The sequence below is a fragment of the Thermobia domestica genome, chromosome 3 (assembly GCF_964235325.1).
Source record: "Thermobia domestica chromosome 3, izTheDome1.hap1.1, whole genome shotgun sequence".
NCBI lineage: Eukaryota > Metazoa > Arthropoda > Insecta > Zygentoma > Lepismatidae > Thermobia > Thermobia domestica.
The window spans coordinates 11183841-11201002 of record NC_137456.1 but is presented as its reverse complement, the minus strand read 5'-3'; the positions used below and the strand labels follow the sequence as shown (position 1 = coordinate 11201002).

The 17162-nt window shown below is 36.4% G+C and overlaps 1 protein-coding gene across 6 annotated transcripts in view; it reads left to right on the top strand.

The window, feature by feature from the left end:
* nuf (rab11 family-interacting protein nuf) overlaps positions 1 to 17162 on the top strand; it is a 417911-nt gene that overhangs the window by 374462 nt on the left and 26287 nt on the right. For all 6 annotated transcript variants that reach the window (XM_081754030.1, XM_081754029.1, XM_081754028.1 and 3 more), the window contains 3 exons: positions 1225 to 1328; positions 9695 to 9835; positions 15342 to 15561. In XM_081754030.1, the coding sequence (XP_081610156.1) occupies positions 1225 to 1328; positions 9695 to 9835; positions 15342 to 15561 (465 nt within the window). The remainder of the gene's footprint in view (positions 1 to 1224; positions 1329 to 9694; positions 9836 to 15341; positions 15562 to 17162) is intronic.

Genomic DNA, 17162 nt, shown 5'->3' with positions numbered 1-17162 from the left:
GTTTACATCACAACATGGAAAATATTGCTAACTGGTGTTCTCTTAACAAACTTGGTTTGAACATAAACAAATGTAATATTTTATCATTTACTAGAAACCAAAATCAAGTCAAGATTAATTACTCAATGAATCAGATCTTACTAAATAGATTAAATTCAGTCAAATATCTTAAAGTTACATTTGATACGAAACTGACATTTAATAATCATATAGAGAACATAGTTAACGAATCTCTCAAGATGTTAGGGTTCATAATTAGAACTGGAAAGGAATTTAACATGTCCGATCAAAACTGGAATATGCTGCTGTGATTTGGAACCCATCACAACAGCAATACCGACACCAACTTGAAAAATCCAATCTCAATTTATCAAATACTTGGCATATAAGAGAATTGAAATCTATGCATCTTATGAAAATTATCTAACATTAATAGACAACTTCTGTATCCCTATACTTCAACAAAGGAAACACGTGGTAGATTGATTTTTTTTTCATAAAATAGTGCAAAACGAGTTTGATTTACGAATCTGATATGAACACTAAATTTTCATGTCCTGACACTTGAAACTAATGCTGATAATTCTTGCCTGTTCTATTACAGAAAAGCAAGAACCAACGTATTATTGAAGTCACCAATATGGAGAATATGCTCCTTTTATAACAAAATATGTATCGAACACAAAGAAATTGACATATGTAATATGAACTCGATGTTTACGAAAACTATTGTAAATTTATTTTGTAATACACCAACACTATAATTGGGGTTATGCCTTATGCCTGTTACGTTCATGACAAACAAATAAATAAATATGCTGATGCAATAAATAATATACTTGTATATACAGTATATAACCAACTCCACCGCAATAATTGGAGACCAGTTCAAGGGATATGCTGTAAATATTTTAATTATGAGTTAAGAGTGATTTGATAATCCCAGGAATAATAGTATTACAGTACGAGTATACTTAAGGTGTACAGTAAACCTGTGAAGTATATGTTTGACTTATTGTTGTATTATTGTTTAGAGAAGCTCAAGTAAATTCTTGGCTTCATTTAGCTACTTTCTGAAGGCATGTGTTGGCAACACAGGTGTTAACATGATAAGATAATCGTTGTAAATGTCAAGGTGCTCTGGTCTATCAAAAGATTGAAAGTAAAATGTTGATAGGAGAGGATTTCCATGTAGTTAATGTCGTTGCTCTTTTGTTTTTGTAGGTGCAGCTTCTCCAGCAACAGGTGAGCGCACTGGCCGACAATCAGACGTCTACAGACGATAGGTATTCACGAGCGAAACAAGAAAACGCCGCTTTGCAAGCAAGGTAAGTAAGCTTTTTTTTTTTTTTTTTTTTTTTTTAAATACTATATTTGGTTGCGGAATTCTTAAATGTTGATTTCTGCCGACCCGGAAAGCTATTGGTATTCCACCCACGTCTCCTGTGTTGACTCAGGTGAAAACAGGTCTGAACGGTTCTTTAAGCGAGGAACGTTATTATTGTCTTCGTTTTCTGGTTGGCCCTGAGACTTCATGTTGACTAAGTGATAGGCCATGTTCCGTCCGAAATTATAACCGAAGATACGGGAGGAGCATAAGGGAGCTCTGTACCCCAGAACTATTAAATTGATATGAACAGACAGGAGCAGACACAGATACAAATAATTCTTTGTAGAGATCTACTGAAAGATGTCATTTCATTTTAATTTTCAGTAATTACCATTTATCAACTCTGAAGACCCACAAATCATTACACAATATATCTCAGTAATAAATGTAATTTAAATATTGTTATACTGTTCGTGACACAGAGGGACTTCTGATAACCCTTTCGAGAATCATAAGCAACACGAGTTCGAACCGGGAAGCTCTGTGGAAGCAGACCATTGGATAGGATAGTCCAAGAAGAAGGTGGGAGGATAATATAGAGCAACATCTTCGGGAAGTGAATAATAATTCAGAGTAGATTTCCTTGGCATAGGATAGAATGCAATGGAGTTCCGTTTCTGCGGAGATGAACCTTTGGGTTCCATAATTCATTGTAGTGCAGGATCTAGAAGGTAAAAACGGGGAGGCACAGCTAGAAACCAGACTGTAACAGGTATATCTTGAGTTCACTATAAACTTTCAAAAATATATAAATAATAGCGTCAATTATTTTTGTCGCTGAAAAAAGCGGGGGGCCTAGGCCCCCTGGCCCGGGCTAAATCTGCCACTGAGTCATGGAATGACTGGAATGATGGGGGTATGTACAATTTCATTCGACTGTACAATTATCGTTATCCTGTCTGTATTTTAGAAACATTAACTTATTTTATAACTGGATTGAATTTCATGAAACGTAGTAATTCTTGATGCTCTTCCACAGTAAACAAACCATTTATCTAATAATAGCTTTGGATGGGACACACATCACCTTCAGCTGGATATATCCTTGAACGGCTATTAGTATTCAATAAGTCCAGTTGCTAATGGAGTAAATGACAAGTGTGCAGCTACTTACTCATCCATTAACAGTGAAGAAATGAAGACAGATTTCGACGGAAAATAACGTTGGTTAAATGATTTCTGTTAGTTCGGAGTTTCCTCAGAGTTGCTTTAATCAGAAGTTTATTTGCTGTAATAATAAAATATTCGTCCGAAATAATAAAACAAAATTGTCCTCTTTTATTAGCAATGAGAAGAATGTAAACACAGGAACTGAAGTAAACAGAAATCTGCACAGTTTTATCCCTACTAATCGGCAGAAGCGGATTAAGGGCGGAACCAATGGAGCACAGGCTCAGGGGGCCCCAAAAATCCTTCTCTAATACTAAAATATAGCGATCAACTTACTATATTATAGGCTTTAGACCCGTTTTTTTTTTTTTTTTTTTTTTTTTCGCTCGCGGTATCCCTAGAGTGTTAGGTCTTTTTCCACCAACGTCTTCATTATACTTATTTTGTGAGGCAGTGAGCTTTTAGGCCTCTGTTACAAAACAAATTATTAGCGTGTGGTGACAATTCCTTTGATATACCTGTCATTACTTAGAGCAAATCTAGGAGGTTTTCCGAATCTCCTGTACTCTATTTGTATTTTTACAGGGACTGTTGACTATTTGGCTTGTATTTGGCATTTGTGTGTTACACAGCAGTATATGAGCATTTAACTGTTAATAATGAATGTAATTAAACTAATTATTGTAAACTTGGAGTACATTAAAATATTACAACATAGTTCTGGTGTTTCCATAAGCCTATGAGGCTGTGAAAGGCAGCAAAGAAAGTTTATTCGCTGGAATTATTCGTAACATAGGGCCCCCTTTGAAATACTCGGCTCCAGGGCCCCCAAAAGCCTTAATCCGTCCCTGCTAATTGGTGCGAACCCCGCGCACACCTCTTACGAAGCAGCCCCGGAAAAGCCACCTCCATTTTTAAAACCTTTTACCACATATATGTGATAGTCTGAATAGAGCCTTTTATCTTCTATTATATGCTGTGACATTTGTCTATCGTTTTAAAACTAGTTTTGCTGTCATCATATTTTAATTTTTGTCAGATCTTTTCTTGCACAATTATAATTATGTTTGATAGGTGCAAATAGACCTTATTGTTGGTGCACACATATCATTGCTTACTCTTATTCTTCACCAAGGGCGCCGATTTCTCTGTAAATTTGAGAGGGCCCATTCAGACGCACAAAGCATATATGAGGATTTTAAAACAAGTTGCATTCAAATTATGCCAAATATTGTAAATTTACAAATACAGTAAGGGGGTCCACATGAGCTTTGGGAAGCCCTGGCCCCCTTGGCCCCTCCGGGATCGGCGTTCTTGCTCTTCACACGGGGAAAATAGATTTATGAGAAGTATTTGAATTCATTTCCCCGTTAGGATGCATTTCTATGAAAGTGTAAAAAAAAAAAAAAAAAAAAAAAAAAAAAAAAAAAAGCCGTAATTCATTTCCGTGGCGTGGAAAATCAGCGCCCGGGGCGAGAGTATACGACGGCACTCCCAAACCCGGCTTTTCCTTGATTTTGAGTATTTTTTTCCTCCCATTATTCACTTTATATGTGTGCACATGCATTTTCCTAACATGAGTAACATTATAGGACCACTTCCTCCCGAATTTTGCGCCCTCTTACTTCGGCTCCCAGGGCCGTCGCCCCGCTCGCCCCCCACCCCCACAGCACAGCACTGCATAATGTCACCCCTTTTCTTACTTCCTATGCCGATGGAGGCTGGACCTTCGCTTATGCGGGATCGAAGTACAACTATCCGTCTCAGCAATTCCGAAAACTATGGATTGGTCACTAGTATCAGTAGTTTTCGATTAATTTTTGCATGTCACGCCAGGTTGAGAAACCGCAGTTTAAGTAGATACATATAAATGGTATGAATTTTAACAATTAAAATTTTAAAAAGAGAAATGTAATAAGGTTGTCAAGACAATACTAAAACTTATATTTCTTGGAAATTCAAAATCTTTTTCGTAGTACAAGAAAAGATAATTGACTCACGGTTAGAAATGATGAAAGATTTCGCAAAATCGTTTCCTAAAAAGATCCTGACAAAATTTAACCAACTACGAGAGAAGACGGAAGCAAGGTAAGGAAACGTTCAACAAGACCATGAGATATAACGTTCCATTTCTCCCTGCTCTAACGTCATCAGCATACGTCTTTCTTACTGTTTTCTTAGTTTAGTAGTTTATTTTGTTATGTAATAGTAGAATTTATTTAGAGACAACGTGTCTAGAAGTTATTAACGTTGGACTCACGTCCATGTGATCCCGGGTTCAATTTCCGGCCGGTGATTCCCAATTTTAGGCGTCCAATGTCGTGAAGCAAGCTGGGGAGCCACGTGATGGGACGGCGAATAGATCTCACAGCGCGCTAAGCACGTCTTTGTCGCTAGGCTGGACATAGTTCAGCCAGTCGCTAACAGATGGCGTTGGAGCGACTCAGGTCCATAAAGACCTGTTTCACCAAATGATTTGGTTTTTAGAGTTTATTTAGCCTACCAATAGTCATTTGACTCATACATTTTGTTCATTCATCACTGTTAAAGGTGTATTAAAGTACTGAATGTCAAAATAACAAGACAGTTTTGCTCCGCTTCAAAATAATTTCTCGCGACATGCTTCTTGGTGTGAGTTAAGTTAAATCCCAATAAACTGTGGTAGACAATTTACTAAAAGTTTTAGTTTCATCCAGTAGAGGGCAACCGCTGATGCACTCGAGAATGTTCGCTGCCATCTTAACGGCGAGATGTATAACTTCTGCTATTTTGTTTCAATAGTATAAAATGGGATATGGATAGCTATCGTTAGGGTCACCGTTACCCTAAAGTTATTAACAAATTGATTTCAATAGCGAAGTCGACCGAGATAAGAGCTCTAGCTGTCTTTTGCAGAAACACAATTCAAAAATTCGCTTTCGTGTTTTATCCAGTCTCCTCAATTTCGGTAGAACCTAAAGCTTTAGGAGGAAACCATATTCTTTATCTTTCTTGCTTCGTAGGAGCTCGCTACCGCGCTGGCTCCCTGCTGCGCTCCAGCCCAGACTCGGTTAAATAAAACTCTTTACTTTTTAGTGGCCATCTAGCTCAAGTTGGTTAATGTGTTTGCATTGTAGTTTTTATTACTTAAGTCATTAACGCTGTATTTATACCCAAGCGCTTCTAAAGTGAATCAGCACCCAGTAATGCAAAGTCCTACTTTTAAGAAACACTTTTTAATGTAGTAAGAGGAATTTCTGATGAAAGAAGTGAATATGTAATGAATGTATATTTACCTAAACTAGAACTGCACAAAGAAGGTATCGCAGTGGTCGAAGTGAGACGGTATGCGGTGATATACCATATCGCTTCTGGTTTTTCAGTGATCAATACATACCTCACGGGAGAGTAGATGTGAAATACCTTTAATAAATCCATTTATATACACAGTAATTGACGAATAGTTTTGCACGTAAAAAGATTTTATTTCTTACTTAGAAATAATTTCTGTTATCAACACCAACATTTTTATCTTTTCCCTACCTTTTGTTTTTAAAATGAGGTATCGTCAAAGAAGTTCACCTAGTTTATTTTTGATGTCCCATATGGAATTGTTTGTTTCGTATGTATGTGTGTGTGTCTTCTTGTCTTAATTCATATAAATGTCGTGTTTTGAGCATGGTCAGATTTAGAGGTTGTGTGCTGTGGGGTAGTTCTTACGGGGGTTTGGAATATCCCTCATTCGAGTGGGAGTTCGGGAGTTTCCTGCAGGAAATTGTTACTATAAAAACTCGGTTTTTGAGCATTTTCGTGTATAATTCCCTACCGAGCGAAGTAGCTCAAGTGGTAGAGCGTTAGCTTCGCATTCGGAAGGTCACGGGTTCGATTCCCGCTGCCGACCATCCTGACGGGTTTTCCTCAGTCCTACCAGGCAAATGCCGGGATGGTACCTACTAAACAGGCCCTGGCCGATACCTTCCCAAATCATTTCCATTGTTATTGTTGTAGTTAGATATCCAGTATGTATAAAATGGCCTCTGAGCTGTGTCTGGTGATTGTTAAATAAATAAATAATACAACATAAGGGGACATATTTTTTGTTAAATATTTTCTTCGGAAACTTCTCGGTGGGGATCCAAAGTCTCTCCATGCCCTCCCCCGGTAACTAAAGAGAAGCTCTCCAGTGGTTTTCTGTCATTATATGATTAGAAATACAATCTTTTATACAACACATCCTCACTGTATTTCAGCATTTAGATAACCGGTATGTTGAGTCAAAATCGTAATATAAAACACCTCCTCTGCTTTTTTTTTTTTTTTTTTTTTCATGTCAGTGAGAACAGACTGAAGTGGTGGAAGAGATGGCGCTGTAAACCTAAGTATTGGGGAGCATTCGCTCTCCATTTTTATTCAATTTTTAATAATTACAATTTATTACTTTTGACAATTTTACTGTTTAGTACAATCTTACTACAATGTCTTTCAATTTTACTATATTCATGCGCCGCTTATCCTTCCTTATTACAGTAATAGTGTGATAAACAAGTATATTTAAAACAGGCAAAATCGGCCATTTTGGCACGTGCCACTTCAATGAAACAGACTGAAGTGCAACGATAGAATTTACACATTCCCATTAAACCAATGAAGAATAATTGTGCACGAAGCTTTTTCTTTAAACAATAATCGAACAAAGTAGTCAATTTGAAAAAGACTTTCCGATAAAGAACAGTGCCATGTAATACGTAATTTGGAGAAAATGAAACATGATAATGAATAGTGATGTATTGGAGATATAATACGTGGTGATTCAATGGGTCTTTCTCATTCTAAAATGTATAATATGTCAACAATATTAAACAACGAACAATTTCAAGTTATGTTAGAAACTGTTAAGGCTTCGTAAGGAACTTTATTTTTCTCATTGCAATCAAATGTACGGTACAAAGTTAAGAATAGCTGTTTCTGTAAATACTATATAGTATTTCAGAAGTAACACAAGAATTTAAATTTATATGAAAGTAGTTGGGGATATAGTATACAACAGTTCCTCTCCATTTCCCGAGGACTCACGAAGTTCAGTCTTTTACGGATTATTCATTGAGGATCTAGGAACTTGAAAATGGGGTAACAAAGCGACTTTCATTTACTTATCGACTGAAACTTGTACATGACATACCACCATTTCTGTACGTGGTGCAAGAGTAAGAATTATCCTCGAGTATGGAACACGATGAGGAACTGTTGTGTACTATTACCCTTCGTAATCCAGTACCAGATACAGCCTGGTAATTCTAGGATTAATTCTGAAAGGAAAAGCAATTTAAAGAAGTTAATTACGGTAGCTATATAGGCGTTTAAGAGGTAAGTTACCTGTGAACACAGAAACAAGGTTACATATATGTAGCTCATTACTATGAAATTGTAATAGAAAAGTGCATAGTAATGGTGATCATTAGCATAGATTGTGTTTTTCTCACTGTTCTTTCTTCACGAGCTTCTCCGAAGACTGCTTGTCATGTATGTAGAGACCTAATGTGGTCGAGAAACGTCCCTTATAAACATTAAGTAGCGTCCAGTATTCTTACTTTTAGATTCATTTCTTCATTTTATCCCACAAAAAGTTCCTTTTTAGTGCACTTTTATATATATATATATATATAAGAATTTGTTTCATCTCCTCCCTTAACATTTTCGATCCTAGGAGTTTTTAAGGTTCGTGTAAAGGGACAAACTTTGCCGATAGATGTCACTGCAATCTTCTTATCTCTCATGTATTTTTTTTTTACCTTTCACGAAAATTCACGATTTCTCTTACAAATTTCAACTTAGAGACTTCAAATTTTTAGAGAAGGAACTTCATAACCTATTGAAGACAACAATCCGTGCCGATTTTTAATTTAGAATTTTCTTCATTGTTCAAAGTTATATTGTTAAAGGTTTCGATATGCATTTCAACAATCAAGCAATTTCAACAATGAAAATTCTAAATAAAAAACGGCACGGATTGTTGCCTTCGATAGGTTATGAAGTTCCCTCTCTAAAAATTTGAAGTCTCTAGGTTGAAATTTGTAAGAGAAATCGTGAATTTTCGTGAAAGGTAAAAAATACATGAGAGAAATACGAAGACTGTAGTGACATCTATCAGCAAAACTTGTCCCTTTAAACCAACCTTAAATTGACAGTCCTATGTCCTGGAGAAAAAAGGGTTATTTTAAAAAAAATCATATCTTCCTAAGTTTGTACTCTAAACGATTGAAACTTCGAGAAATGAAAGAAAAAGTACAAATCTACTAGACGATGTCGGTTTCAGTACAAGACATATGCGAATAATCTTTGCAAACAATAACTTTATTTCTAGCAAAGTAATAGTGCTTGAGTCTTGTCAATGATAATGATACACCTTCTTTAGTTCTCTTTCTACAATGACTGAAAGGCATTCTTGGATCAGATTTGCCAGTACATTCACGAAGCACTCAAAATTACTTTCTCAAATAAAAGAGCATACAAAAATGCATTTTTGGTTGGCATTTTAAGTTTTAAATGGCCGTGACGTTTCCAAACGACACTTGGATTTAACGTTAGTTTACAGCCTGTCCTTCCAGAACTAGACTAGGGTTAAAGTGTTAATCCTATATTCAAACCAGAAGCACTAGAAAACTCTACCATTTCATGCTTCAACATTGACCATGATAGAGCAGAAACCATAATAGATAGTGAGAAACTGTTTTCTGATTAAGATTCAGGATCCATAAAATAAGTTTGATCTCTATCCTTATTCATACATTCAAATCTGAAGCAGACTCTGGCTGAAGGTTTATATAATCCCTGTCTCAATATGATTCTCATAGCAAATACTATCAGATAAAGTGAGATGTTCGTGGTAGGGATTCAACATCCGAAAAAGACGTTCCATCTTCGACCGTATCCTTCTATTGAAACTGAAAGTGATGCATCTATTATTTCCGGTTTCTATCTACCATTTCCGGTTTCACTATCGAATCTCCGTAGTTTGCAAGTCTACTGTGATTTCGCAATTTTCAAACAAAATAGACTTGTTTGATTTTTGTGGCTATGACTTTATTTTATTTTATTTTATTTTATTATTTATTTATTTTAGTGTAGAAGATTGTTCTTGTGCCAAAAAAATATGATCTTATTGTTATTTTGAAGTTTTTGTTAAAGTAATTTTTCTTTAAATTCCCTTCATTGCAGAGTCCACATGTTGGAGGAACAGCTACGCGAAGTGGAGTTAAGAGCCGAAGAGCGTCTTCAAGAAGAACAAAAGCGGCATCGAGAGTTGATGGTGCGCGTAGAACGAGAGAAACAGCTGGAACTCGAAAATTATGGAATTAGGTAATAAATAAATAAATAAATAAATAGTTTGGAAAAATTTCAGAAATTGCATTGTCAGATATCGAAAGTAATTGAAAACTTATTATCCTTGGCATTCAGAAGCCACTATTCGACTTACGAGCATTAGGAAAGCATAAGTTTTAAAAATTTATAGCCTATACTAAAGAGGCTTGTAGCCAATATACAGGGTGTTTCAAAATAAATATAGGGGTTTAAAAGGCTTTGTAGTATTTATTACAATTAACTTACAATTATAAGTAACACATCAAATGAAAGAGCAACTCAAACAGTTTTGTACGCACGCATGCGCATGCAGTTTTCTCGGTCTTCCGTTAGAAAGCGTTAGTAGCAAAAATGGCGACTAGTGAGCAGAAAGCTTTTTGTGTTTTAAATTTTGTGAAGAGTGAATTTGTATAGATCTGGCAGATTCTTAAAACCCTTAGTGGGTGGTAATCGGAACTGTCCGAACAATCATATCCTCTTACTAGTAACATTGTAACTTAACTTACGTTCAACGACGTTGCCATAGCTTTGGTCTCCATTACACTGTGATTGATGGCTTACACATGTGGGTTCTTTCTTTCTATATAGAGAAGGGGGAAATAAACAAACACTGACCAATTTGCCTGCATATATAGATCATTCTTTCTCAATGGAAAAAGAAATATTCTGTTGAAAGTGTCAAATAACAAAGCAACATCAAGCACTCGGAGTTTCTAGACTACTTTTTTCTTCGCCAAAACATTTGAGATATTCCATTCCTTATTCATATGACGGAGAAGATCAGGTTTTGCTCACCCCCTATTTTCGTCAAGAGCTGCCATCCAGTTCGAATTTTATTCCTCTCCAAAGGAAGAAGGAAGATTTTTCCACTCAAAGTGTCAAATAACAAAACAACACAAACCATTCGGAGTTTCCACGCCACTTTTTTTTTTCTTTTTCGCCAAAACCTTTCTCAAGTGACAGAGAGAAATACGCACTCCTCTGGTCGAGAATTGTCAGCTAGCTAGAATTTCTTGGCAACACCGGATTTCGGAGAAAATATCTGTTTCACTACCATGTACTAGGAGGAGAAGGCTAATAGGTCAATTTTCCATACCTCCCCCCAAGGTTTTTAAGATGTTTCAAAAAGTTTGGTTACAGTGCAACTTGCTTTCCGTATTACGTTCAATTGCAGTCCACCAAGTGATAATAATATCCGTAGATTGTATTATCAATTTGGAAACAGCGGCTGTGCAAAGGGAAGATTACGGAACGACCAAGAGTGACTGAAAAACGTGTTGAACAAGTGAGAGAGTCTTCCACGGGTAGCCTCAAGAAATCAATTCGGAAGGCTAGTCGTGAATTAACAATTCCAGTGGCGTCTGTGTGGAGAATTTTAAGGAGATTGAGGAATTTAAGAAAGAGGATTGAAGAGGTTGCAACAATTACTCCAAACACACTGATCAAGGTTTTGGAAGAACTCGCTAATCGACTCGATGTGTCCCGTGTGACGAGTGGTGCTCACACTGAACACTTGTAGCAAAAACTATTTGAGTTATTCTTTCATTTGAGGTTATTATTTATAATTGTACGTTAAATGTAATAAATACTACAAAGCCTTAAAAACCTCGATATTCATTTTGAAACACCCTGTATATATATATATATATATATATATATATATATATATATATATATATATATATATATATATAAGGGAACAAAACACATATGTATTCAAAGTCGTAAAAGAAGTATGTGCTTCTGATACCATCCTGTAACCTTCCTTATTATACACGATCCATATATTAGAAACTATTTTCGTGTCTCTCTCTTCCTTTTTTTTAAAAAATATATATTTACACCCCGTTTAAAATGAATACACCTGTTCAATAGTAATAATAAAATTAAACATATCATGTTTTGTTTCTAAGTTATTAATTCAGCAGTTACTGCAAACGTTGATAAAACGAGTAAACTTTTGTAGAGAAAAAATACTATTACAAGAAATGGTATTTTAAAATAAATTCAAGTGCAATAAACATGATGTACTTTTCTAATTTCATACGTAACAAAGTACGGAGAGAAAAGATTGGTACAACAATTTGTTTTTGATCACTCAGAGTTCGTAGAAATAAATTCATTGTACCCAGGAGTGCCATCTTCCCTAAGAGCTTGGACGAAACACTTCCCCAAATTTACGTTTCTTCTTCCAAAATTTACGATTCTGACCCCTAAATACACTTTCTCGCCCCAAATTTACGATTTGGCGTTATGATTGTACGATTTTAAATGAAAAATTATGTCCATCCCCCAAATAATCTCATGGGCTTAATCCGCTCCCTACAGTATGTTTGCCGTGTCGTGACAAAACGCTGTAACTTTGGCGGAGCAGTTTTGCGAAAATGAGCCGTAAAGTTTTCATCCGAAAATGTGATCTGTATCGTGTAGAACCAGTGTAACTAGGCAATAATGGTCAACCAATCAATTTTCACCAAATTTAATCACACAACATGCATTTACGTAACATTACATGTAACCACGTGTTTCCAAAGTCAAGATACACTGGTTCTACACGATACAGATAACATTTTCAGATGAAAACTTTACGGCTCTTTTTCGCAAAACTGCTCCGCCAAAGTTACAGCGTTTTGTCACGACACGGCAGATGTGTGGGCATTCCTGGATGTACATTTTTTTTTGTTTGTTTGTTAGCAATCCTGGCTAAAATTTACAAGACTTGAATTATTAGAATTTCTCATTATTATTTTTTTTTTTCTCCGAATATTTTCCTGGAAAATGTTTTACTTTTAGCTTCTTGTCACAATGTTTAGTTAAACATTGGCTGCTGTTATGTTTCAGCACACTGGGAATACCTTCATCAGGGACTTCCTTCCTAATATTCTTAAATGTCCTTTATAAGGTTCTATAAAAGAAGTGGTAATTATAGTTATGACAGAAAAGGTAAAATTCTGAGAAAGGCACTGCTATTTGATTGCTGAAATATAATGGAAAGACCTAGAAGTCATTAACTTTTAGTAGCCTGTCTCGGTAAATAATTCGACTAGAATAGACACAGGACAGAATAGGTTTCTGGATTTTCTGTAAGCATGGTACAGTAGATTGTCTGATTGGTGTTTCCGGATTTATCTTAACTATCTAACTGATAAAGTGAGAATATATTGTTGGTTGACAGTTGTTTACCCATACGTGCTGCAATTCATTATTTTTTCGAGATGATGATTTCGGCATCCGTCATTCAAACATTTGTGAAATTCTGAACATTCCATTAAATTCGTGGAAATTATTCACAGAACTGGTTCAGCGATGGACAGCTATGATTTGAAATGATATTATATCAAAACGAAGGATCCATAGTTGAATTTTGACAAAGTAAATCACGATTTTATAATGGGTTTACATAATTGAGGAGTTTGATCTAATAAGTGCGTAAGCGAGTTTACGCCGTTTTTACATCAAACGAATTTGTGGCTTTTGCCATGCTTGTTTAGCCTCTGGTAACATTTCAATTCAATATCGGAATAAAATGCTGCATATTACATTTTTTATGTAAGAAGAAAGAAAAAAAAAACACTACTTAAATTTTCAACATAATTTTCCTCCAACTGCATGTTTCACACTTACGCCCTCATTGCATTAAACTCCTCAATTAACAAATTTTTCCATACCCATGACGTTGAAATCTTGGGATTCCTTTTGCACTGAAAATTACCAAGGAGTTATTAACAATCAATTATAGTTTGGCAACAGTGTTGTTTTGGATCAGAATTTCAAACTTGTCCGAATTTCATATGAAATAAATCGAATATGTGTTACCTTATGTTGCGTGAATTTTCAATGGCCCCTGTATACTTCAACCACTCGTATTCCTGTGGCCGTTTTGAGGGTTAAAACTGCTACGTACAGATAAGCGCGAATATTTTATATATCTTTGTTTTAATTTCACATTCTGTTCATTCTGTACTTACAATTTTAATTTGTGAGGAAAACGTTGGAAATCTATTATAAGCATTACCTTCGAATATGTTAGTCGATATCGAGGTTAAAAAGTATCAATACAAGAAAACAAATTTAATTTATTTCGTATTGGTACAATTTGTGTAAAATGAAATCTGTTACTGGGTTTTGTGTCTATTTTACAGGTAGAGCTTGTGTATGGGGGGTTTTCTACATATTTTGTCTTGTATATGAGTTTAAATTAGTTCTCTTATTCTCAGCGATATAATTTAGAATAAAAGTACAGTGTAAATTCGTGATCATATGTTAGATACCAAGTATAGCAATGTTATAAGAAAGGCAAAATGTAATGAAGAGTTTTACGTCCCACGGTTATGCCGGTTAGGCTAAAGGAGACGGTGATGATGAGTAATGAATGAAATGGTGTGGAATGAAGAAAGTAGGAGGAAACGGGAGAACCCCGAGAAAACCCATGCACACGGTGTTTGCCCACCACAAAGTTCACTTGGCGGGAGCTGGGATCGAACCCGGGACCCCCAAGCACCAGACGTGAACGCTCTACCACTGAGTCACCGCGGCCCTTATAAGAAAGGGATTAAACTTTTACATTCGAATCAACTTCTGACTTGGATCAGCATCTTGATTGCAGATTTTTATTATTACTATTATTAAGTATTCTGCCTTTCGGCAGGTCCTGGGACTAATGAAGGTTTTTTTCTTCTTAATTTTTAGTTTGAGCGTGGAAATGTTTCTTCCATGTTTCTCGATCTCCAGCTTTCTCTTTTAACTCTCAATATTTTCTTCTGTTTTTCAAATCATCGACCACTTGTGTTCTTCTTCTTCCTATTCCTCGCTTTCTTTCCATCTTTCCTTCTGTGGCGGTATGAACAAGACAATTTCTTCGCAAGATATATCAAATCCAGTTGGCCTTTCTACGAAGGATGGTGGCTTGAAGCGTCCTGTTCGCTCCTATCCGTTTTAAAACATCTTCGTTTGTTACTCTTTCTGTCTATTTTATCTTCTCCATGTTCCTCCAACACCTCATTTCGAAGCTCTATTAATATTTCTTCTCTAACTTCCGTAATGTCCAAGTCTCTGAACCATACAGTCCAACGCACTTTAACAAATTCTTCTTAAGTCCAATATTAGGGCTGATACTTAAGAGTGATCTTTTCTTGTTGAATGCTTCTTTGGCTGTGGCAATTCTCGATCTGATCTCTTTGGAACAGTACGCGTCTTTCGTCAAAATACTTCCCAGGTATTTGAAATACTTGACTTCTTCAAGTACTCTTTGCTCTACTCTGACCCGTAAGGGCACGTTTCCACCGAATATTCTCATTATTTTCGATTTTTCGATGTTGATTTCCATTCCATGGTTGCAGATAGGCGACTGAAATTAGCGTCTTAAAAAAAAAAATGCAGCCGAATTTTCGTCCATTAAATGACGTGCACTTCACGAACTGTAACGCACTTATTTTGTTGATGTTCTTATTTTATTTTATTTTTTATTTATTTATTTATTTATTTTTTTTTTTTTGTTCGAAAGGTTACAAACCCTTGAAAAGGAAAGTGCAGCGTACCAGGAGGAGATCCAAAGACTCAGAGCGCAGGTAGAGAGACTCCGCCACGAGAAGCACGTGGTAGAGGAACAGTTAGGGGAAGTGGAGTCCAGCCTTGCCTCCCTTCGAGAGGAACACTTAAAGTTACAAGAACTTGGACGCCGAGAAAAGGCAGAGATTAGCCAAGAAAGAACTGCCAATTCCCAGGTAAGTTTAGCTCTGTATTTGACCCTCTTGCGTACAATCAAACATTGCTTTCTATTGCGTTATATGCACGAATAATAACTTCAGTGATCGTTTAATTAGCATTACTGCTGCTTTCATACAAGATTCATATACGTGATTTGCGGATCATTTGCTTAGATACCGGTAGTAGTTGTAACAGGGGACAGTGAGTCAAATTCACTACTGCAGGAGCTTTATTTCCCCGAGTTCCGCGAAAGTTTGTTATATTCGTGTTTTCGTAATTTGTATGAAATATTTCAAAGAAATTGCTGATAATTACTCCTTCTGAGAAATGTTCCAATTATAATTGACCATACCTTCTGAGAAATGTTCCAATTATAATTGACCATACCTTCTGAGAAATGTTCCAATTATAATTGACCATACCTTCTGAGAAATGTTCCAATTATAATTGACCATACCTTCTGAGAAATGTTCCAATTATAATTGACCATACCTTCTGAGAAATGTTCCAATTATAATTGACCATACCTTCTGAGAAATGTTCCAATTATAATTGACCATACCACCACACCAAACCACTTAGCGTAACGGCCCATTTGTGAGCCTAAGCCTGTTCCAGCGCCATCTGCTAGCGACCGGCTGAACTACGTCCAGTCTAGCGGCGAGCATCAGGAGCTTTGTAGACCTAGTGGCCGTTACGTCTTGTTTTCACGTGACTCCCCAGTTTACCTCACGACGCTGGGTGGACGCCGAAAATTAGGACAGCACTGGCTGGGAATCGAACCGGAGACCACTCTAACCACTAGACTAAGATATAATTGACCATATTACCGGCAATGTTGCTCACTAGCAGCACATGATTGGCTATTGTAGGACAATGTTGCTCGGGAACAAACATCTTATATTTTGTATCCAAAATATAAATATATTTTAGAAAGTACGCAATCATAGTCAGGAAGAGGCCTTTCAACCATAAAACAAACCAAAGAATTTTTACGGGAACTTCTCAATGGTTGCCAATTAAAGAGCTAGATATCAGCCCTAAAGAATAGGGGGCAGGCCTGTAGCTAGAACACTAAGAAAAGGGAGGCCGACACCATTTTTGAGGGCTAACTTGAATTGATCTTACATTTTTATATACATACAAACAAAGAAATGAAAGCTTCAGGGAGACAGAAGATGATCGCAGGGAAGTTAAATCTTCCTGGCCACCCCATAACTACGGGCCTGGTACGGGGAAAGAGGGGGAAATGGAGTCCAGCATTGCCTCTTTTTGAGAAGAACACTTAAAATTACAAAAATTTGGACGAGAAAAAACAAATTAGCCAAAAATCTAGATATGTACACAGGTCCGGATTTAGGGGAAGGTGCACCCCTTCCCCCCTTCGTTGTAATTATACACTATCTAAAATAAGAAGCTAGCAGTGAAACTAGCAACACTTTCCGAAACTTTCTGTCGTCATGTTTTCGTTTGGGGCTTAGAAGTAAGCAGAGCTTTGCAAAACCAATAGTTGAAGTCGATTTTCTGAAGGTTGAAGCAAAAGGATTCTCCAAGCAAAACAATATTCGTTATTCACCACAGATGCTTAGTCATTAAGAAAAATCAAATTCAAATGTAG